Source organism: Apteryx mantelli, chromosome 3, assembly GCF_036417845.1.
Source record: "Apteryx mantelli isolate bAptMan1 chromosome 3, bAptMan1.hap1, whole genome shotgun sequence".
NCBI classification, from domain to species: Eukaryota; Metazoa; Chordata; class Aves; order Apterygiformes; family Apterygidae; genus Apteryx; species Apteryx mantelli.
In genome coordinates this window covers 66118773-66143171 of record NC_089980.1, presented here as the reverse complement: position 1 = coordinate 66143171, position 24399 = coordinate 66118773, and the positions used below count along the sequence as shown (strand labels likewise).

The window sequence follows — 24399 nt, the reverse complement described above, 5'->3', positions numbered from 1 at the left end:
TATCTTATAGCTAGAGCCATGTAGAAATGGTTGCTTTAAATTCAGACATTTATTAAAGGGATAGGCTAATCAGCTGACAGCTCAAAAATGTTAAGCAGATAAATATCATAGGAATAAAAAGGGAAAAATGGGTGGGATAATTAAAAGACTACATAATACTGCAGGTGTTCTGGGTTCACCCTAATGGACTATCATAAAGCTGCTGTATTGGACCCAACCTTTAGATCCTATTTGTTGCTAAGCAACTGAGTCTATTTAGACAAGTGATCAGTTACTATTCCATCTGGTGCACTCCACCCAAGGACAGTTTTCTGTGGCACCTTCCAAAGTGGCTTATTGAACTTGGCATCTAGTTTTCTTAAGCGCTGTAGTACTTGATGCATTTTCTTTCCCAGATCTTCACCCTCTGTAATAGTTTGAAGATTTGGAGATTGTTACAAAGCAGTAAATATGCAAGCTCTGTGGAAGAAATGTATACATTCTTTTCACTAGACAAAACTCATCCCTGAAAATTGAGGAAAGTACCTTATTGCGAATCCTCTTCACAGGCTGATCTTAGCTCCGTCGACTGTTTGTCGCAGTTTGTGTTAGTAATACCATTTGAAAGGCGGCGCAGGCGCAGTGTTCAGCTCGCGAGCGCCAGCGGGTGGAGTTGGGCATGAGTGACGGAGGCAGGGAGGTTTTCCCGCGCAAGCATTGGTGGTTGAGTGGTGGAATTTTTGCCTGCCAGGCGGGAGTCCCGGGTTCGGTTCCCAACCAATACAGCAGCTCTTTGTTTCTCATCTAACCCCCCCCCTTTTTTTTTAAGACGATCTCACCGATGCCAATTGTAATAGCGCTAAAACAGAAAAAACAAAAAAAAATTCTCGGACACCAACGTTTCATCAGCCCGGCTCGGCCGCCAGAGTCACCTCCCCCCTGCCCCCGCGGTGCCTGGCTGGAAGTGACGCAGCCGGATCTGCCTTCAAACCGGCGGCGGCGGCAGGAGGCGGGCAAAGCGGGGGCGGGGCGGGTCCGCGGCGGGGCCCGGCCGGAGGAGGAAGGTGGTGGGAGCAGCGGGGGGGGTCGCGGCGCCGGGGAGCTGCCGCCGCGGCGGGGCCGAGCTCCAGAGACGGGTGGGTGGGTGGGTGAGCGAGCGGGAGCCGCGGTGGTTTCTCCCGGCGGACCGGCAGCCGGTGACGCCCCTCCCGCTCTCGGGGGTCTCGCGCTGCCCCAGCCGTCCCCCTCGCGCTGGGGCGGTTGGGGGGCGCGGGGGCCCCTCTCTCCTGCCGCCGCCTGCGGCGCGCCTCGGCCCGGCCCGGCTCACCGGCGTCGCGGCCAGGGGAGCCTGCCTCGCCGGCCTGGGACGGGGGCTAGGGGCGAGAGGGAGGCTGCGCGGGGCGAGCCGAGCCGCGGCCGGGCTCTGGCTGCGCGGTCTCGGCGGGGCGCTTGAAGCGCTGCCGTTTTCGCCCGGCAGGTCTCTGGCGCCCGCCCTCGCTTCTCGAGGTCCCGGCCGGCGCTGGGCGGCGGCATGAGCCTGGCTCCTGCGTCCCACGACCCAGAGACCGGACGCTGCTTTGGAGAATGTGAGTTGCCGCGGTTATTGCTGTCGTGACATCTGTGAGCCGTTACACTGTAGTTGTCGCTCCTATGTCATAACTTAAACTTCCACGTACTCAGAGTCACGCAGAGCATCGTCGTGTTCTCCTTAAAGCGTTTGAAATGTGACTGTCTGCAGGTGCATGGCTGCTGATCACTGTAACATTAGGAAGTGAAACTAGGTGTGCTGATGTGTTGAGAAGCTAGTGTCTCTTGTATTTTACTTTGTGTTGCTCATTTCTCTCCCCTCTCCCCCTCCCCTTTTTTTTTAAAAAAAAGCCAAATAAGCTTTTGGGAAACTATGCCAGTGGTTTTTCCCCTAACAGAGGGAAGCAGTAGGCATCGATTTTAGAAGTCCATTCTGCAGCATACCCTTCTAAACTTACTAACTGAAAAGCTCTGTATGTTGATACAGGCTATCTAAAAAAATGTCAGCCCCTGTTAAGTGGGAGTGAATAATATGAGTCTTTTTGAAAGGTTCAGTCTTGAAAGTATAAAATAGAGAACCACTGTTGGCAGACAGTCTAATGAATTTTTCTTCTGTATAAACAGAAAGCTAGGTATGTTTATGTTCATGGTTGCTGATGTTTTTCTTTCACTACTATTACTGTTAAGTGTAATAAGTAAATGAGAAAGTTTGTTTAATATCCAATAAGTCTGGCAGCTAATATTACCAAAGCAATGAACAAAATTGCCTGCTAATAGCAAATATTGCTAGGAGTGTTTTGAAGCAGAATGTTAAAGCTGAAGGGGAACTCATAGGTGATACAGTACAGTCACAGGCCACTGTCATGAGCAAAACCTGATTCCTAAAAGCTATTACTTCTGGGGGGGGGGGGTTGTTTGTTTGTTTGCTTTTTTTTTTTTCTCCTATCTTCTGTTTTGCTGAACTTCCTGAACTTCCTGAATATTCATGGTTGCTTTCAGTCTGATATGCAGGTTTTGATGTCAAATAATGCAAAAGTGTACACTGCCAAAATCCAGGCTCTGGTATAGTCCAAACATCCAGATTGTATGCTGAAGCACTCTTCTGAAATACTTCCTCTTACTATTTGTGCTCTTCTCTAAATGAGCAGAATAGCTGATGGATCTCCATAGTAACTAGTAGGTCCCAACCTTAATCTTCCCTCCCAACATCTGAATATCGATCTTATATATTTGTGTGGGATTTATTTGTGAAACAGTATTGAGATCATGCTCAACTTTAACGTAGGCTTCCAAAAATCTTACTGAATGAATGTGAACAAGTTTAGATACTTGACAATTCTTTAAAGTCATTGTGAGGCTGTTATCTTAAAACACAATACAAAAATAAGTTCCAAAACTTGATTCTCAAGACTTAGGTATCTTGAACTTTGTTAGGTTTTGACCCATGCTGTTCTTGCCTGTTTCAAGCTCTGGAAGTATTCCAGGTGCTTGGAGCAAATAATAAAATGAATTCTGCTACTAGAGATGGGTTTTTGAGGTGGGGAATTTGATGAATTTCTATTGCATTTATCTCTGGGAACTATAAATATTCATAGTCAGTGTATTGAACAGGTGTTCTTATCACAAAGCCTTTACTCTGTGGGGGGGGGGTATGTATGTCTATGTATATACAGTGTAGAATTAAATTTACAAGACAAAATGCCTGGGTTATTTGTGTTCTGTTTGGTGTAAATTTTACAAGCTCATTACTATTTTAGTTGCTGTTAGAACGTAGATAACTTTACTGGGTATGATTCATGGAATGGTCATAATTGATAAGGGCTGCCTTGCTGTTTTGACATCCTGTTACGTGGTAGTTCTAGGTATTTGTAAATACTTTAAAGTAAAAACTGTTAAGTGATTTGGGATTAGATTATTTTAGTATTATTTTTTAAATTCATTCTGGTCTTCTTTAACTCTGGATTTATATGTACTCATACCTCTTGCACACATCCCTTTCAGGCTATTCTAGCTCCATATTTCCTGTCTTGGAGGTGCTTCAGCATCTTCAGTTACACGTACAGTAAGCCCATAGCCTAGCATTAGTGTATCAGCTCCTGCCACTTGTATGCAAGTGGCATTAGCAGTGGCATGTCCGGACACAAGCAGAGGCAGTAGCTTAATTCTGCCCCACTTGTACACAAGAGGCTTGTGTTTGGAAGCCGCGTTAAGCTCTTCTGCTCTTATGACTCAATGGGAAGCGACAAATTAAATTACGTTTTGCTAGTTTCAACTAAATTCTCGCGCATCTTTACTACCCTGATCCACTGATGAAATTTATATATATATATTTTTTTTTAATTACTACTTTAGTTACATTAGAAGCCTTAGAAATTTAAGTGAGCAATTTTTCTTTTCTTCCCTGCGTAATGCTTAACTCACTTTTCTTCTGTGTTTGTTCTTTCTTTCCATCCTTCCTGTCTTCTCCTCCTCCTCCCCCCCCCACCTAAAAAAACATACTTGCTCTTTTGTAATGGAATACCATGATTCTGGACCCAGGCTTTCCTGTCTTTCCAACTTGGGCTCTTTGGCTTCTTTTCATTCCTACTATTTTCTCCTTTACAAAAGAAAATTACTCTTATAAGCTTTTTCATCTGGATATTTGAGCAGAATTGGTTTTCTGCTTGGGTTGCTCCAGAGCATTCAGTGTAAGAAGCTGTATATGACTTCTCACTGTGTTTGAAAGTCTGGTTTGGCTTTAGTAACTTGCTATTACTTGATTTTAAAATGTTTATTAACTTGTTGCTCAACTTGTGATTTCAGCAGGGTTAGTCATCAGTTAGAATTCTCAAGATGGGCAAACAGGTGTATCTGGTAGGATGAGCCTGAGTGGAAAAGCTTGCTCCTAAAAATAGGAGTAAAAACCTATAGTAATATCTGTTTGATGATCCACACAGCGGTTGACAAACATCTTAAGGCCCTTTTTCCTGAGGTAAAAACAACAAAGCTCCAAAGTCAAATTACATCTCCAAAGCCTAATTAAGCTGGGATATGGCAGTCATTGTAACTGCTGGTCACATTAACCATATCAACTTGTAGACATTGTGTCTAGCTCAGTGAATCTCTGCCCTGATGGAGATTTTTACAGTGTAGGTTTTTATGATAGCAAGATACCAAACTCGACTCCACAGATGTGTTCTGTGTGTCAGTGAATGTGGGAGGGGTGCGGGCTGTCAGAGTGTACCAAGACTGACTGGAAAGCAGTACAAAATGCTCTTTATTACATATGTATATGTGCGTGTGTGTGTATATATATATACACACACACACATATATACATATAATGTGTGTGTGTGTCATCTTAGCTGCAACACTTTTATTACAAGTAAAATGCTGTTGCCTAAATAAACAGGGTGAAAAAAATTAATTATGCCTCTGTGAAAATTATGATATGACAAGATTGGAATTATTTTATAAGAAAAGAGACTAGCAAAGAATGTGATTATAGGCACAGTTGATGATGCTGATATTTCAATTTCCCTTTCATGACCTGTTAATAAGGCCTGTCTTCAGTTGTGCTATTGTCAAAGCTTTGCCATTTGGACTGAAATTTTTCATGGTAGCTGTCTGCTTCAGAGTAACTTTGGGGAATAAAGAGGAATGAAGGAAGAATAAGAGGATGTTGGCTCAAGAACAGATCAGCTGTATATCCAGGAATAAAACTGCTTGGGGAGGGAGGGAAAAGAACAAAAAAAGGAAGGGTGCAAGTCTTACAATGTTTGATTTGTATTTAGCAGTTGCCCTTCACAGCAAGGACTTAACATTTGGCAATGGATCATCTGGTGTACGAAGCGTGATTTCTGAAACCTCTGATAACGTGTCCAAATTTGACCATGACCTGGTCTTGAAATGTTTTCAATCTTAAACTCACATGCGCAGTAAAGACTTAGTACCTCTTACATTCTTTAAATAGTTGATCTGTATCAAGTATGCTTCATCCTAGGGCTTAGCAGTAACTGCTTGCCTGCAATTTTTTCTTGCTGGTACTGGGTGCAGGTGCTAAAATGAGAGCAAGATGACCTTGCAAGCTTGTTTATGTTCTTATTTTAATGTGTGTGGTGTGTTGTGGGTTTTTTGTTGTTTTTTATTGTGCTTGGTTCTATGAAGCTTGGAGTAAAGCAGGGAAGTTGGTGTATAAGAGAAACTGAAGTAGAAACGGCACAGATATCGGAGCGGAAGGGGATGGGGAGGTATAAGTAATGGGTAAGAGCAGAAGAACCCTCCTATGTAGACAGTGAATAAGTCTGCTGCTTCTACCCATTACTATATTTGTATACATAATTCTGTGCTATTCTAATCTAAAAGTTTGGATTCTACTAATGCTGCAAAATGGAAGTGGTCCCATTCTGTGATGTCTGCTCCCCCAAAAACACTTTGTGGAAGAAGTGCCATGATTTGAGCGATGTATTAAATAAAGTGTGTAGCCACACAGTAAATGTTTAATTCTGTCTTTCCCTTACTTTTCAGTGATATCTTAGCAAACTTGATATTTTTCATATTTCTTTTTAAGTGTAATAATGAAGGTGATGGGAAGGGATAAGCAGGGTAGGGAAGATGGATATTTAATGTTTCAAAGAAACATTAAATAAAACTGAAAAATTGTAAAATCAAACTAACAGAGAATTAGTGTTTTCCACAATGCAAAGTCAGACTGTAAAACTTATATACCTGGAATGGTAAGGCAACAAATTTAACAAAACTTAATGCATCTGGTGGAAGGACACTTTGCCTTTTTAAAAAAAGTGTTATATGGTGTGGAGAATGTTGTAGCGCTAACAATGAAATATCCACTCATCTTAAATAGAATAAAGGAATAAAGAGTGGCAGAGAGCTTGTGATTGTGGCTCAAGTCCTGTAAACCTGTATGTCTTGTATACACTTTCCAACAAAATCTTCATCACACAAAAAAAATTTATGGAGTGACAAGTTTCATCTGTAGCAATAGAAAAGCCCAGTTACCATTCTATATTGATCGCAATTTTTCTAGAATCTTGTTCTAACCAATTTACTTCCTGCTTCTGTATTTTGATAGGCCTAGTGAGGTGGTGATCATATGAAAATAGTTGAAAAATCTGTTCTGTTCCTGGGTTGTGGGATTTTTCTTAAGATAAATATTCCTTATCTTTTTCAGCTTCATGTTGAACATGAGCCTTGTTATGATTAGTGAGAATGTAAAGCTGGCCCGTGAATATGCTTTACTGGGCAATTATGACTCTGCAATGGTCTATTACCAGGGTGTTCTTGACCAAATGAATAAATACCTCTACTCTGTCAGGGATACATATCTGCAACAGAAATGGCAACAGGTAAATAATCCTTTTCTGAGACATTTTGAGGGGAAAGTATTAAACTATCAAAATTTGCTTAGTTTATGGTGAACAGAAGTGTAACTATCCACACAGTTCTCTGATAAAACTGTAGCATTATTATATAGACTTAATCAAGTCTTCATTATGATTTCTTGCTCTGACACTGGCCAAATAGGCAATGGAACACAGCCATGGGGGGCCAGTGCACTGTCTGGCTTTTCGGTTTCTCACTGATGAATACCCCTGTTATGTTAAAGTTTTAGGCTGGTGTTATCTTGAATAGTCTTACTCCTCTCTCAATATTTCCATAATGTGACTTGTAGATCCTTAATAGAAGCTGAGTTATGGCTACCATGTTAATTTAACCATAACACAAAACAGCATTTTCTACTGCTCTTCAGTCTATTAGGTTGTACTTGTTTAATAAGCAAAATGTGCCAAACGTCTCTGTCTTTGCTTTAAATCCAAAATCTGTTTGCTCTTTAAATGTGCTGAGGAAGACAAAAACGTTCTTAATATCTGATGTGCATTATTCTTGTTTAGTACAGTAGATTAGGCTAGCTTGTGAAATGCTGTGGAATCCAGACAGAAATTGTATAGACTTTAAGATTGTTACAAACTTATTTGCAATATGCTTAATCCACTGTATATTTTTTTATCAGGTTTGGCAGGAGATAAGTGTGGAAGCTAAGCACGTGAAAGATATAATGAAAACACTAGAGAGTTTTAAGCTAGACAGTACTCCGTTGAAAGCTTCACAACAAGAATTACCAGCTCATGATGCAGAAGTCTGGTCTTTGCCAGTACCTGCTGAACGTAGGTAAGAGAAGACTTACCTGAAGACTTAAATATATGTTTATTGGGGCAGTGCGCTTTGACTTCAGTCTTCTACTGCATAATTTTGGTTCTAGATTTTAGGTATACAGTACTTAAAAACACCAGCAGTTTGCCACTCATTTACTGTGAAGGACATGCCATTTTGAAACATCTTGGGTTTTTATCTTTTGTAGGCTTGACTAATGTCAGACTTCGTTTTATACTCTGACTTAAGATAAATTTGTTGTTACATGGAAGCTCAACTTTATTCCTGAATTTCTCTTCTCATCAACTTTACAATGAGTCTGCATTTAGTTGATGTGAAGAGAATGAAGAAGAGCTGTCAAAGTAACAGTAAAATCTCTAAATGTCTATGTTGAGTTGCTTTTCTGTAGCAAGTTGGTTCCCTGATCTTCAGAAACTGGTCAGTTATACTAGCATAAACCAAAGGAAGGGAGTGGGAACAAGCAGCTGCAGGCCTGCCTTCCTTTTTCAGAAGTAGCTTTGAATTATGCTCAGTTAGTGTCTGTGAAACCAGGGCCCTGGGGTGTGGTTTGACAATATAGGTGCTGCCGAATACTACTCTCCTCAGTTACCCGAGTGTTTTTGCTTTCTTCTTTCCTGGCACTGGTTAGCTGGTTCAGGATGCTGAATTGGCAAAAAAGATGCTTAACTGTTTTGCAGGCCTAGGCCTGTGGGGCTTTTTTTGTTTTGGGTTTTTTCCCTTTCTTTTTCCTTATGAGTTGGCCACCTGAACTGGTTAACTGGGGGAATCTAACAAATGCCAATGCAGCATGAGGTAGGAAACAAGAGTGTATGCAAGGCAGACATGGGATTGTGCCTTTTGGCAGAAAGTAACTATTAGATCAGCTTAGCTATACTGTCAAACTGCTTCTTCAGCCTTTGGCAACTTATTTCTCTCAGGCTAATAACTTCAGTCTTTAATGATGGTCTTTTGGGGGTTGGGGGTTTTTTTGTTTGTTTTTTTTTGTTTTTGTGGGGGGGGTTTGCTTGTTTCTGAAAGAAATGAGGCTTACCTGATCACACTGTTTCTCCATCTATCTCATCTAATAACTTTTGAACACTGATAGTTAATTTTAGGAATGCAGGAATTTCCTAATTTTTTGTAGCTTTCTAGAGGAGAGAGAGACAAATTAGTATTCCTAAAAAGGGAAAGACTGGAGTGACAGAACTATTTGTCTGTTCCATTTATTTGTCGCCTGGTTAAGTATTGGATTGTGGTAATGTGAAAAGCCATGGTGAAAACTCAGGCTATGTGGTGTTGGAATAATCTCTGTGAATTCCTGTGCTGAGAAAGCAGAGCTTGCTAATTTAGGAAGGAATTGAGTGTGGAAACAGATTGCTCCTATACATTGAGCTTAGGGGTGGAATTCAGAGGTGACTAAATATTGATGACCTGTTCAATTATTAATGTATAGGTTGGCAGATACTCCATTTGGAGACTGAAAAGACTTTAATGTGAAAAGATTTTAAAAACATTAATCAGGAAGAGTAACAGATTTATATGGGAAAAGAAACTGGGTTCTTAAAATGAAATCTGCAATACCAATCATAATACTGGCTTATTCATATGTTGCGTGTTTCTAAGTTTGAATCTCAGAGCAATCTAGTAATTCTAATAGGACTGTGAAAGTATAAATCTTATATGACTTTCTTTTGTGGGGAGGGTCTTTTTAAAATGGAAATTATAAAAAGAGGATTTGGAGGGACAGGAAACAAATAGTGTTTGTTTTCCTTTGGGGATCTTGATAAGAGATCTGGATTGGTGTTCACAAATGCTTTTTCTAAGTAATTTTGTGCATTTCTTCGTTTCACTTTAAAACAAAAATAACTTATCTCGAAAACTAGAATCTGAAAGTCTGTACGTTAGATTTTAAATGAGCTATTATTTCATGTAGTTTTGAGCTACTCCAACAATAGAATGATAGACAACGATGGGAGAGACCAGATCTCCTCCCCACCCCACCCCACCCCCACCACCACCACACACACCGTTTTCTTTGAAGGAAGTGAAAATAAGCCTGGCATTCATGAGGAACCTTTTAATTCATTTGGGTGGGAGAGTGAGGATAGTTGTGGTAAGGAGAAAATCTGTTGGCTTTTTCTTTGTTTTTTAAGCTCCTTTATACCAGGATTACTTTTGTTTATATAATACTCAAAGCTAGGGGCTTGTTTTAAGCAAATAATGAGATCAGAGCTGGTGGCAAAGGGAAAGTGAATTTTTAGTGGCTTTCTGAAAATAAGTCTGTCTTGTTTCTGACCATACATATGGTAACTTGTAATATTGGCAGCACCTTTAATTTTAGTGAGTGAAATATATTAATATATACAGTTACATATAGATTTTTACCTTGAGCAAGATGGCTTTTACAGTTTATAACCAATTGATGTGGTTATGTAGTGCTCTCCAGTGACTTCCCACTGAGGCTTTTTGCATATGTTATGACTAATTAGACCTTCGCCAGGACCCAGAAAACGTCAGTCTGCTCAGTGCAGTGACTGTAGAGGTCACAATAATCGTATAAGTGCAGCAGTCAGAGGCCCTCACCGTCCATCTTCTCGAAATCCCAACGAAAAAGGGAAGGCAGTCCGTGGCCGGGAAAAGAAAGATCAGCAAATTAAAGGAAAGGAGGAGAAGGTAAGATCGCAAATAACTTAATGAATTTTGGAGACTTCTTGCTTTCTTAATATTGAGTATCTGACAAAATTAGATGCCTGTAAAATGTTTCTTCTGTCCAAGTCAGTGTGCAGATTTGAATCTTGCTTTGTAAGGTATCTTTGCTTTATGGACAGTATTGATGACTGAAGGGTATAAAATGGATTAATTAAAAAAGCTAATAAAAAACTGATCTGGTGGAACTACTATAAGACTAGAAGTCAGTTGTCCCTCTCTGTAAACGTGGCTTTTGTACTACAGCTTGGAAATAGTTGCTTAAAATTATAGTACTGAATTGCTGAAACCAAGCCTGATGGAGTGAGCTCATTGTGGGTTCTTGTATTGCTTTTGCATGTTTTAGTCTGAGACTGACTCACCTGTTCAGAACATGTGCAAGGAAACATGTTTTCAGAAATTTAATTTTAAAGGGAGTGTGTGTTTGTGTGTATGGGGTGTGGTTTTTTTTTTTTTTTTTTTTTTAATCTGGTAATATCTCCAGATTCTTTTCAACTTAAAACAAAGACCCAATACACTTCATGAGGGAGAATGATCTATGAGGTAGTCTTTGTAATCAGTGAGTGTATTCATTCTTGCCTATGCTGTAGTCTTCATAGAATTTAGTATTTTCGGTATGATCTCTTATTCTGGTCATCAACTAAACTTATGTCATAGTTTTCCAAAATTTGAATAAATTAAATACCAGTGTAGTACAGAGTTTTTATTAACTTCTTCAATCTGTGTAAATGGGTACCTGTGTAAAACTACTACTTTTAGTTACTAGGAGCTAAATTGTGTTGTTTGCATGATAATCCTTGGTCCCTAAGGAGGGGCAGAGAGAGAGACAGACAGACAGATGCACACACATGCACGGATTTGGTTTTTTTTGTTGTTTGGGGGGGGGGTTGGGTTTTTTTGGGAGGGGGGTTGTTTGGGTTGTGGTTTTGGTTGCTGTTTCTGGCCCAAGTTTGATTGGGGGGGGGGGGGGGGAGGATTGAGTCCTTTCAGCTATGTGGCTTCCTTGTTTTCAGTCTACTGCACAGCTACTGCTCTGCTGTCCTAGTCCATGCTTCTTTATCAGGTTTTTGTCTTATTAGTCTTTTATGGTCTTCCCACAAATCACTTATGCTCATCCTACAGATGGAAGCCCTTTTTTTTTCTTTTTCTTTTTCCTTTTTTTTTTTTTTTTTCCTTTCTTTTGGTGCCATATACAAATGTGTATTAGTGACTTAGTGTGACACTTTCTAATCCAGTCTCCCACAGAATGTCCCCTACCCACCTGGTCATCTTGGGTAGTTCTTGACTCCTCTGGAAGGAGAGGAGAACTCCGCTAGACTGGGATAGGTGTGGGCAGCTTTGATTACCTACTGAAGCAAAGAAAGGGCATCAGTGCAATATGCTGGCTTTGGGGAGATAGAAATGGGACCAGGGCAGTATAGAAGTATGGTAAACTGCACAGATACTGCAATGCAACAGTAATACAGATGCCTTATAACTCTGGTGCTGTTTTGAGTTGCTTTCTTCTAGAAACATGATGCTATTGTGGACTTGATATAAAAATCTATCAGTAACATAGCTGATACACTGCTGTATCTCTTTCATGCAGAACAAATCCACATCTGAGATTTCAGAATCTGAACCAAAGAAATTTGATGGTACTGGGTATGATAAAGACTTAGTAGAAGCTTTGGAAAGAGATATAATTTCTCAAAACCCCAACATTCGATGGTAAGTTTGAATACAGTTGGGTGTTTGGGTTTTTTTTGAGTTGTTTCTCCTTTTTCCTCTTATAACTTGACAAGAATTAAATATTTTAACACATGCCTACATATAAATATATCTACAGTTCTTACTTTACTCATTAAATAGGCAACTAAAGTTGTGTGGTTGAATTTTTTTAGAACTCTAATTTTCCCCCTCTCCCAGCCATACAAACCTTCTCATACTTTTCCAAGAGAATCCTGAAACAAGCTTATGAGATGCTATTTTGCTGCATATAAGACTATTGTCTGCCAGTGTATCTTAGTTTGAAAACCTGTTTCACTACCCAGAGGCACACAAGGGTCAAAAACTAATTAACAGAGAAGTTGTGTCAATATAAGATCCCTTTGAATTGGTTCTGGACATGTCGTGACTTCCAGTATAAGATATAACCACACGTCAGTGCCTCTACATAAATGTGTTAAATATTAAACCTTACACAAAGGTTGTTTTGTGTTCAGAATGTTACTGAGCTTAGGTGGTTTTGTGGGGATTAAATGAGCAAAAAATCTCTGGCAAATAAAGAATGCTTTAAAAACACTCAAATTTTTATGTGTAGGACAATGACATGTATTTCAGTTTAATAGGTAAATATACTATTCAGTTTTTGTACTGAGTTTTAAATTACAACTTCAGACTTGAAACTAATTCTTCAACTAGGAACATTTTGTAACTGAAATATTATTTGGACAGGTGCTGGTGAGTGGAATGCTGTTAGAGTTGCCCGCAAGAAAATGAGACCAGCATATAGGGTTTCTAAGATTTAATACACTTACAACTTTGTGAAAATGAATTCTAAAAATTTGTCTTAATTCAGCTCTGTTTACTGACCTTCAGTAGATTGTTCACTTAATGGAGAAAGATACTATTTGAGTTTCTGGAGCAACCAACTTCTTAGCATAACAGAAAGCATCAACTATGATTAGCATAAGTTTATCCCAACTTGCCATATCCTGCTTAATCTGTTTCTGTGAATAAGAGCAGTGATGCTCTAATGAAATGACATCCATCTACCAACTGGATGCCAACTATAGTTGTAGGCTTTTCCCATTAGAATTTAAACACACCCAACTCCATAATCTAAATTATGGAATAGCCATTATGTAATAGTGTGTTTGGCTGCATATTAATTGAGATGTGAACTGATTCTTTTGCAGCCTGTTTTAATTTGTTAAGCCACTTTTCTTTTCTTATTAGGGATGATATTGCTGATTTAGTAGAAGCCAAAAAGCTGCTCAAAGAAGCTGTAGTTTTACCGATGTGGATGCCAGAATTTTTTAAGGGAATTAGAAGACCATGGAAGGTATGAAATCCGACCCTGTGATCGTAAGTAGGATTCTGAGATTGGGTCTTGGAGGAAAAAGAAATTACAAGTGTTCTATAGATTATATAAATTCTTTCCACTTTTGGTATTAAAATTTATGGCAGGATGTAGTAACAAAATAAAGCTATTAGCTAAAATAAATACGCTCTTCAGCTGTGTTGTTGGTATTGCTTCTAGAAAGCAATAGTACTTAATTACTTAGCTTTGAGTAACTTTTAAAGCAAAAGTTTACATCTAGTATTCTAATAGTATGCTATAAACAAATTGTGAAGTTGTCTCTATTTTTGATTCCTGTCCTAAAAGTGGGACTCTCTTCTTTTAACAGGGTGTGCTGATGGTTGGTCCTCCTGGTACTGGAAAGACCCTCCTGGCAAAAGCTGTAGCTACTGAATGCAAGACTACTTTTTTCAATGTTTCTTCTTCCACACTTACCTCAAAATACAGAGGCGAATCTGAGAAACTTGTTCGTCTACTGTTTGAAATGGTGATAGAACTTTTTTAATGTAAATAGTGTAATAATGAAGTAAAATTACTCTGGAACAGTGAAACCTTGCAAAATTTAGGATCTATAGCAAACATAAAAAAGCTTTCCAGGCTGCAAACATTCAGGACTTCTGATCTGGCCATGTATATCAAAGATCTGTTTTATTAGTAAATAGTTTTTTAACTGAAAAAAGGGTCATCTTTATTTTTGGAGTTTGTTATATTACAAGTGGCTTGCTGTAAGCTGATGAGTGCTATTGAACATACTTGCAGGCAAATCTTTATATAGGAATCTTGCCCAGAAAAAGATTAGATTCTACTCAGGCTGTGCATGTCATATAAACAGACTTCCAGACTGTATCAAGTACTTAGTTGGCTTCAGAGCATGTAACATTTGAAATTGGCTCAGAGCACTTAGATTTTTCATGTGTAACTGGGTTCACATGCAGTATTTGCTAGGGTGTCCAGTGCTGAAAGGGGGGGTGAGGGTGGTAGAGTTGCAATTACAGTAGTCAGAAAAGTCAAGAAATTCAGGATCAGGTTTTACAACATAGTTTGACCACACTTAATGAGTGTAGAATGTACGATTAATATCATGCCTATCGATGAAAACTGCATGTACACAAGGGAACATATCACAGTTGCCTTAGGACAGTAACTTTTATTACAGCGGACCTTTTTCCTCTTTGACCTCCTTCATATTTCAGAAAGATTAGGGTTACTTTGCAGTGGACCAGTTTCTTGGAAAGTTACTTCAGAATTTGATAGTGACATATATTGTAGTACATGTCCTTCAGTCACATGGTATCCTAACTTAGCATTAGTCTTAACTTTAACTGAGTTCTTACTGAAGCATTCTGTGATGGCTTTCATACAATCATAAATGTAAAGGTAGTTGTACAAAGTAGAAATAACCTTATTAAATATTTGCCATAGCCCTAGTGATTATAGGACTCTGCCAAAACACTGTTCTGCTCAAATGTTATTAGACAAATATAGAGCAGCTGTAAATTTGTTAAAATGACCAAAGATGGAGAAGGTTAGGTTATTGAATAGGTTATTGCTTGATACTTATGGACTGATTCATTGGGGTAAATGTGGTGTTAGTTAACTCAGAATACGCTGTTATTTCTTAAGTGCAACTAGCCTGTCATTTCTGTTTCTGCTTTATCTTCTGCCTTCTTTAGGCTCGATTTTATGCCCCAACAACTATATTTATTGATGAGATAGACTCTATCTGTAGTCGCAGGGGAACTTCAGAAGAACATGAAGCTAGCAGGCGTGTGAAAGCAGAACTGCTTGTCCAAATGGATGGTAAGTAACCTGATAACTGGGAAGTTCTGGATTGGAGGAAACTTGAGAGAGGAAGAAAAGATTCAAATTTCATTCCTTAGATGCAGTTCCTTTGAAAACTTTACTTTAAGTTGGGGTAAAAACATATAAATGCACTATTTTAACTGCTGGTGTAGAAGAAAAAAGATACCAATTACTTAAGCATCTCTTGGCATAACCATATTTTATTTGCCCAGAATAATGAAGATTCACTGCAGAATGCAAGATTTCAAAACTACAGGAGAAAAAAGTATTACTTGCCCGTGTACAACTGTAGCAGTAAAGATGGCTTCTTGCTCTCCCCCTCCCCCTGAATCTTTCCATAGTATATCACCTACTTCTTACTTGGTTTTGGAGAAGTGATTCAAAACAACTGTCACCTGTACCAATTTAAACTTAAAAGGCATTCGTTGTGCTTAACTTCTTTGGGTTCTTTTATTTATATCTTTAGGGAAAAATAAGATAGCCACTTCTATAAAAATCTTTTCTATGGGAGTTTTCTCTCTAAAACATTGAGTGAACTTATAAAAATTTGCTTAATATTTAGCAGAACAGCAAAGTTTAAAAGTAGGTAACATTGTGCACAGATAAAACCATAGTCTTATAGAGGAATCCTTTTTATACCCTTTTGGTAAGAGGGGAGAAGGAAAGGAGCAACTGAAAAGTCCTAATCTATGGAGTAATTTGTGATAGAATTTCATAAATCAGAAGATTTGTATATTTATTTTTTGTTCTCTGGTGTTGCTGCCCTTTTATGTTTGACCTTGAATAGTAGCAGAGCTATAGTACTATTCTCATAACTCAAGTATGTGCCTAAGCTAATTTTATTAGTAACAATTATTTGAAGTTCTTTTACTTGAGTGTTCATAAGTGGTATTTTATATGCAAATTTTGGGGCAGACTACAGGGCAGGTACAAAGGGTATTCCACAGCCCAATCCTATGACTGTAAGCAAAAACAGTAAATGCAGAAACTAGCAAGTTTAATGAAATGTAATTCTTTCATATAGCAGCAGTTTCACCATGCTTTAGAGACTGAGATGTTTTTTCTGCCCATAACAAGTTGCGATTCAATGCACCAAATCTGAACATTTACTTCAGTAGCAGTTTGTAAGAATCTACCTGAGTATGTGAAACATTTGGCCTGAATTCAGAAGTAAAGAAACTCTTTTTGAGAGTAGTGCCATTTTGGCATGGCTGCTGGTAAAAACTATGTAGTTGGTGGGGGGAGGTTGTTGTTTGGTGGTTTGTTCACTCCCTTTCTCTCCCCTCCCCCAAATGCTGTTACAGGACATTAGTGTGAAAATTTAAGTGTTGTGGCAGAAATGTAAACAGCTTGGCTGTAAAAGCATTCCAGCTGTGAGAGAGAACAACTTCCTCATCTTGTGGATCCTATGCCGATGCCCCTAATTAAATTGATTCTCAGTTTTTGCTTGCTAGTCACCAGATATAGGAAAAACTAAACCAATATCTTAGTGTAGTAGAGTAGCTGCTTTAATAGTGGAACTGTGGCTATTGTTCTCTCTATGCATAAAATTTCATAAAACATAAATTTTATTTCCTCTTTTTTCCAACCCAGGTGTTGGAGGGGCCACTGAAAATGATGATCCTTCTAAGATGGTTATGGTACTTGCTGCTACTAATTTTCCCTGGGATATTGATGAAGCCCTGAGGCGGAGACTAGAAAAGAGAATTTACATTCCTTTACCATCAGGTATAAACACTTGTGGGGAGGAGGGGTTGAAAAAAACAAAATCAAAACTTTATCAATATTCATTCAGTCTTGGTTACCTGATTTCAAAATCTTCTTGATGCATGTATGCATATTTATGTAATGAATTCAGGATCATGTTAAATCTGAATGCTAAACATTACCTTTGTAATAAGTACAGAATCTTTTTCTCACTCTTCCTCCTTCTCTTCAATTTGTTTATTTATCTTTAGAAAGCAGGTTGTATAGACTTAATTTTCTGTTCTTTGATTAGCAAAAGGTAGAGAGGAGCTCCTGAGAATAAATCTGCGAGAGCTGGAATTGGCTGATGATGTTGACCTTGCAAATATAGCTGAGAAAATGGAGGGCTATTCAGGTGCAGACATTACCAATGTATGCAGGTATGTTAACATTGCATCATTTGTGGTACTACTATAAACTCTGAGAAAACTGGTTTTAAAGCAACAAAGTAAATTGACATGATTAAAGTTGTTGGTTGAGAATAGACTGTCACTTATGTATAGCTGAAAGGTGAAATACTGTGTTAATATTTACCTAGATTTCTGTTTGATATTTTCATATAATAATAAAGAGCAGTTGCAACATAGTAATCTAATCGAACCATAATTTAGGTAAAACTCCGCATTCCTTCATGCAGACCGGATCCCTTGGGTAAGCAGTACTTACAGGCTGGTAGAGTTTAACCTGTAGAGTTACTGCGGTCATTCCACTGAGGTTATACATATGGATGTTCTGATGAAGTAGTAGGAGGTGATACTGGCAGAGGCCAGAATAACCAAGTAGAAATGTATAGTGCTCTTCCTTCACTATGAAGAAAAGGTATGCCATGTTGTGTGACAGTACAAGAGCTGTGCCATGAAATTTTTGAAGTACAATTATTTAACATGCTGGTTTTAGTGATAAGGCTGACTTGGGAAGTTTTCTTTTACTTCCTCCCTCTCCCCTTCCCCTAACTACTGCTATTATACAATCAATTGTGGGGCTGTTCTATAACCTGGATTACTGGAATGATCCAGACTAAAAATACCATCTGGCCCTCCCCCCACCCCCATTTCCCTTCATTTTCCAGTTTTTGAATATATAAATATATATAAAAAAATAAAAAGTGTGTGTGTGTGTATACACACACTTTTTTTTAAACAAACTAATATCAGTCATCTGGCTTGCATCTAAAAGATTGTATTGCCACAGCTGCAGAGATGGCAAACTATGGAATTGGCAGCAAATGACCAAGAATTCAAACTTATTATGATGCTGTTGTCATATAATATGTATCCGTGGAACTATGTTTTCAGGTTTTGGAGGTAGCACTAAAGAGCGGTAATGCAAGGCTGGAGCTCCAAGCTGTGCCAACACAACTGTTGTGGGCCTCTGCTTTGAACTGAGCAAGAGAACTGTTCTGGATTTTAAAACATCTCTCCATTGCTTTTCTCAAACCCAGATCCATTTCTTGCCTCAATTCATAATACAGCCCTGCAAACATTTGTCAGCATAACAGAGAGGACAGTATGCTGTATTGTAGCACCCCAACAGAATTTGAGTGGCCTATAGCCAAAATTGCCGCCAAAGGCTCTATTAGCAGGGTTGCTTAAGGCTGAACTAAGAGTTTGGAGGCTCACTACTATTTCCTGAACAGACCTTACTCTTCATCTTTTCAAAATCCTCAAGCTCTATTTCAGGACAACAGGCTTTCACAATGTCTAGGAAGAGTGCTATGTGTAGCTGCACTAAAACCGTGCTGTACAGATTTGTTCTTTTTGTAGGTTTACAGGATGAATTTGTGGTGGTGTTTTGCTTAGCCTTTGCTTAGGTGTTTGTTGTTCTTCGAAAGGACTTTATGGTAATAGGTTCATGTTTAACTGGCCTGTTACTCTGTGCATTTTAGCTGCAGTTTGTCTCCACCGGTCTGTTTGCTTTTCCAGATACAACATTTGCTATTTGTAATTATTACTACACTGGATACCAATACAGTTGTGTAAAAGTCAGAATACTTGTAACATTTTTGAGTGAATTTCATTTGTATGTACATTGCTTTTTATTTTTTATCAAAGCCTATTTGGACAAATAATATATATATATATTGTATTTTTATTTTTATTTTTTAATGGATCTTTCAATTGTGGCAGTCCTAGATGACTGAGGTGGCAGCAACTAGAAATCTAGACAAACTGGGGTCTGGATGTGCATGACTTGTAACAAACAAAAGTACTCAAATTAGCTTGTATATTTTACGTTTTGTTAGTGTTATCAGGGAAAACGGATTTTAGACAAGACTATTTCATTTATATTCAGACAAAAAGACACATGGCTGATCTAAAAGTACTCCTATATAATTCAGCATTATAATATACAAACTTTACCATGTTTGTAGAACAAATCTGTAGAATATAACAGTACTTGCTAGTGACAAAAGCAGAAGTTAGGAAGGAGCGAGCCAAGAACTCTGGTTTGCTCAAATTATTCTTCTATCTTAAAGAATTTGAGGTGAAATGTTAAGTTTGCTGTGCCAGAGTAAGAACCAGTTAGAGATAAGTGTGGTTATTAACAGTCAGCATATAAACTTGAAAGATGACAATGAAACTTCAAAAAAAAAAAAAAAAAGGCATACTCAGAAAATGTAAAATATGTCTAAATTACGTATTAGATGTCAGTGTAAACTGACTTTTGAGTCATTGTTTTGAGTAGAATGTGAAGGTCGAAAGGCCTTTGGATCAGAACTGGCTTTCACTGTGTATTCAGGTGGATATTTTCCTGTTTTTGAATATAGTTTTGGTGCTTCTCCAAACACAAATGGTGCATTCTAGAGAACACTAATGGTTGATGTTGCAATGACTGTCAGCAAAATGACTTCACTGAAGAAAGTGGCAGCTGTACTTGATTTTGGTAAACTGATGACTTGAGACAAATTAGATACATGGAATTTTTTTTTTTTTTTCTCCTGCAGGTTGTTTAACATCAGCTTTTAGTTCACAAATGCTGATATAACAGCAAAGCATGGTGTCATTTGGCTAAGACAAAGTTTAACAAGGCAATTTGTTTTATATTGTTCTGAAGTGTCTACTTCTAGGTAGTGTTCCGCTTTTTAATTGCCAAAGATTATTTGGTAAATTCATGATAAAGTCTGTCAGTTGCATGGTCACTTGGGAATACCTGAAACAGAATATGCTGAAATGGTCTTTGTAAATCTTTCTAGAAGAAGAAGTATAAGTTATTCACACAACTCTCCCTGAAGACAGGGATAGGAGAGAGTGATACAAGTTCCTTAGGAAAATACACTGCAAGTTCTTCCCATAGAAAGGCATGTTGGGAAAATCTTCCAAGTTGCCTCTAGACTCCTCATTTTAATGCCTCCCAGGAAGCAATCAAGGGGTCTGATTGACAGTAGCTTGACCCTCGGTTGGCATAATACCTTAAGTTTAATGATTCCTGTTCACATTTTGTCTGTCTGTCAAGGTGCTACCATGATCTGAGGTACAGTTGTCCTGCAGGCTTGGCAGCCCCAGATACTACTGGTGTTGTTTAAAAGTGTTAAGCAAATAGCAGAACAATGCTGTAAACTTGCATTCTGTAGTTGCTGTTTTTACAGCCAAGCCCTGTTTTTCTTCTTGTTGTTGTTTGTGGGTTGTTTTTTTTTGTTTTTTGTGTGTGTTTTTTTTTTTTTTTTTCTTTAATGATGCCTAGAATAATAGGTCTTCAGTGTGTCCATGTAGGGGGAAAAAAACTTAGCTTAGCTCATGCTCACTGAGCTTTTAAATGTAAGCATAGCACTTGTTTGTGGCCTTTCCCCAATGGGACTGCTGTTCTGAGTCTTTGCTTCTATGGATTCTCACCTACTAATAAGAGTATGGCTTTATTTTATGCTGTAATATAGCCTGGATTACCCTTCCATCAATTTGTACTGCTAAACAAAATTAGTAGCATTTTCTTACAGTAATAAGTTATATAATAGTAAAATAGTATGAGCTTTAGTGTTTCAGTGTTATGTTACCCACTGAGCATTCAGCTCAACTCTTCACCTGCTACTTCTTGTATTAGTGCTGGAAATCAAATACAGTCAGTAAACTTAATGCAGCAAGAAAATGATGCATTTATAGGACACTTAATGCTTACTGAGGCCGGAAGTTTAAGAAGAGGAAGGCTGAACAGGTTTTGTAGTTAAACTCTTACCTGTGGAAATATAGTGTGGAGGTAGGTACTACAGACCCCTCTTCTTTGCAACAGAGTCCCTCTTTGGACCAGGAAACATTCCAGCCACTTCTCCTATATGTAGAAGTAGTGAAAGTATTACTTTGCCTCTTTCCTGTTTAAAAATGCCAAATACAGCAGCTGCATCATAGGCATGGAGTGACCTTAGATAAATCAGTTAATCTTTACCTCATTTGCCCTGCTTGTGTATTTAGTATGATAGCTATTTGAAGATCCAGTGAGGATAAATTAATGTTAGAAAAATATGGATAGCTTGTTAATGTGGGCTGTACATGCACCTAAGGAGATCCTCCTGTGAAAGTTTACAATTTTGTATTGTATCTTGTGGAATGCAACAGCTTAACTGGAATGTTATGTTGAGCCCTTTAAACACCTGAACCACCATCCTCTACTAGATAACTCTTTCTTGTATTTCTCATAGAGATGCATCGTTGATGGCTATGAGAAGGCGTATTGAAGGCTTGACACCAGAAGAAATAAGAAGTCTTTCCCGAGATGAAATGCACATGCCAACAACTATGGAAGACTTTGAAATAGCTTTAAAAAAGGTTTCTAAATCTGTATCTGCTGCGGACATTGAGAAATATGAAAAATGGATAGTTGAATTTGGATCATGCTGAGTTGTCTTATCTTGAAGAAGCCACCTTACATCTTAAAACAGCTTCAGAAGTAATAAGTAGTGTGTCAGTGCACTGAGTGCTCTTTTTAACTTTTGTAATTAAATTTAAGAGCAACAGATAGCTAAATAAATTTTTTTTTAAATGCAAATTCTCTCCAGCTCTCTTTGAACTAGCTTGGAAGTTATTTCTTATCTCTCTTTCTCAAATGTTGAAGTTATTGATGGAATCTGCTTTGATCTTCAAGGTTTTTAAATGTGACTTAAATTTAAAACTTCCAGTAAGTTTTGCATCAGAGAGTTTTTTGTATAATAACTGCATTTTAACAGTGAAGAAACTAGCCCTGCTAAGTGACTGATGGATGCTGAGAACCAGAAAATGGTAGGAATAAGACACAGTTATGAAGATTTGCCAGCTGATCCTAGAGAATTTTAGCCTTAAACTTTTTAATCTATTATCAAAGAATCTGTACAAAGGTTGAGAGTTAGAACAGCAGCCCTTACACTGCTCACAGTTACTGGCATCAACTTAAGTTTAAGTGAGGTGTAAGATCATCACAGGAAAACGGTATCTATTAAGTAGTATTAAAACATATCCAGTCAGTGTAGGCTAATTGCATGCAGCCAGCAGTGGTGCAGAGTCACATGCTAGAGGTGTAGTCTGCCTGTAATTCCGAGAGGAAATGGAAACTTGATTGGCATTATTTCTGAAATTTTTTTCCTCCTCCTTGTATTGTAATGTAAACTTCAGTCCCTGACTTACCAGTCTACAGTTCTGGTTTGCACTATGCATTTTTACTGTCAAGGCTATACTGATAAAAGCAATGCGCATGCTATGTTTGTGCTCAGTTGAGGCCTGCTTATAGTTTGGATTTTACAATTGATTTACAGTTTAAACCCTCTTTTTGCATTATTTGACAAGTAGAATGTAGAAACAGTTCTCCTGAAAACAATTTGACAGTGACCACATAAGTCATAATTTTAGATTTTATTGAACATAACTTTGCTGGTCATAGTAACTGAGACCTCTGCCATTCTGCCAGTCTCCTTTAAAATACCTATTACATTTCAAAAACACTTCTTCCTACTATGTCACCCCAGAGCCAGATGGCTGTAATTCTGTTTACAGCTACATTCATGAAACTTCATGAACCAAATATGCCTAGACTTGTTTCAGCTGATAGTTAGGTACAGTACCAAAGTGTAGCTGCTGAATTCCTGCTAATGTGTCTCTTCAGATGCTGCAAGGCAGCTGAAAAGGACAAATGACAATGAGAAGGAAAACTGGCAGTCTGAGTAGAAGGCAAACGGGTCCCAGTGCACAGGTCTACAAATGCCACTGTTACAAAGGTCTTGTTACTGTCCTTAAACTTCACCCCTATGTCATGAGTAGTTGGACACATTGAAAGAGGAATTTCAGCAGTGACATGGTGACAAGACATTCTAGCAAGGTGCTGCGGTGCAGATACTGTTGAGAGCTCTTGAATACCCTGGTGGACCTGACAGGGGTGAACCCAGGAAGGAAGGAACTTCAGGTAGGTACACAAGTGTGGAGACTTTGGTCTCCAAAAGAGAAACATATTAACTTCTTCCCTTTCCTTTCAAAAGGATGGAGTTAAGTGCCAGAGTTCATAGAAAGATGCGGCATTTTGAAGAAGTGGGTTCTCTTAATACTTACTTTTTTGTCTGTGTGTTAGGATGAATATATAGCTATCAATTGGGCTGCAAGGTGGAATTTCTTCTCATAATCAGTTAAGTGCAAGCAAACAAAAATATTGAATCTGACACCTCACTAAAAAGGGAAAGTACACAAGACTTAGTCCTTGAAAGCAATCCAATAAGGGGCCATGTAAGACTGCAAGTGTGACTTTATCATGTTTACCTTGCAAGTTCACAAAATAAGAAGTATTTTGGTTTTCCAGCTCAACCAGCCATGTTCAGTCTGAATTAACTAAATGAATACCTGTCTATTTAATACTTAATTTGATAAAGAAGTAGATGTTGAATTCATAGCTTAGCAGTTCATCTTGTTTTGGCAAGCAGAACATGATGATACCTACCCCCTTCAGTGAAGTGTCCTTGTAAGGAGGTGAGAGCCAGTACTGCTTAACTGGGCCTGTTCAAGGGTGGAGAGACACTGAGGGTGAGACAGAAGAGAAGAGCTGCAGTGAGAACTAGGGTTAATGAGAACAGGATGTATAGATGTCTTTCCTAATGACCTACTACTGTCTGACAGAATGATTGCTTAGCTGGCACCTGTATATAGCCTTGTCAGCTCCTGTATCTGGAAAATGGGAGCTACTGTGACCAGCATGCAGGAGCAGTTGCCTCTTCCTATTGCATTATCTCTGATAAGGAGTTTTTAAAATCATTTTACAAAATGAGCCTTGCAGCTCAGAGTTGTCCCTGCTCAAGTTAGCACTCCTCTGAAAGGCGTGAGACTTTTATGCCTCAGGGAGGAAACCATACACATGCTAAAGCAGAACACTAGCACTGCGTGTGTGTGTGTGTGTGTGTGTGTGTGTGTGTGTGTGTGTGTGTCTTTTTAAAAGACTTCATAGTTCTAGCTCCACAATGCAGCAACATTCTATCTGATAAGTAC

At 38.5% G+C, this 24399-nt stretch overlaps 1 protein-coding gene across 3 annotated transcripts; it reads left to right on the top strand.

Annotated features, from left to right (window-relative positions):
* The first annotated feature begins 993 nt into the window (after window positions 1–993).
* Window positions 994–21949, top strand: KATNA1 (katanin catalytic subunit A1). Of its 3 annotated transcripts, none has more exons than XM_067293553.1 (12): window positions 994–1043; window positions 1457–1565; window positions 6677–6851; window positions 7517–7674; window positions 10146–10329; window positions 11951–12072; window positions 13303–13408; window positions 13755–13913; window positions 15100–15226; window positions 16823–16957; window positions 17229–17355; window positions 21603–21949. In XM_067293553.1, exons 3-12 carry the CDS (start codon window positions 6681–6683, stop codon window positions 21799–21801), a joined length of 1488 nt encoding a protein of 495 aa, XP_067149654.1. In that variant the 5' UTR covers window positions 994–1043; window positions 1457–1565; window positions 6677–6680; the 3' UTR covers window positions 21802–21949. The 3 variants fall into 3 exon arrangements, with proteins under 3 accessions (XP_067149654.1, XP_067149653.1, XP_067149655.1); XM_067293552.1 differs by having other exon boundaries at window positions 1038–1115; XM_067293554.1 differs by lacking the exons at window positions 994–1043; window positions 6677–6851 and having other exon boundaries at window positions 1152–1565.
* The last annotated feature ends 2450 nt before the right edge of the window (window positions 21950–24399 follow it).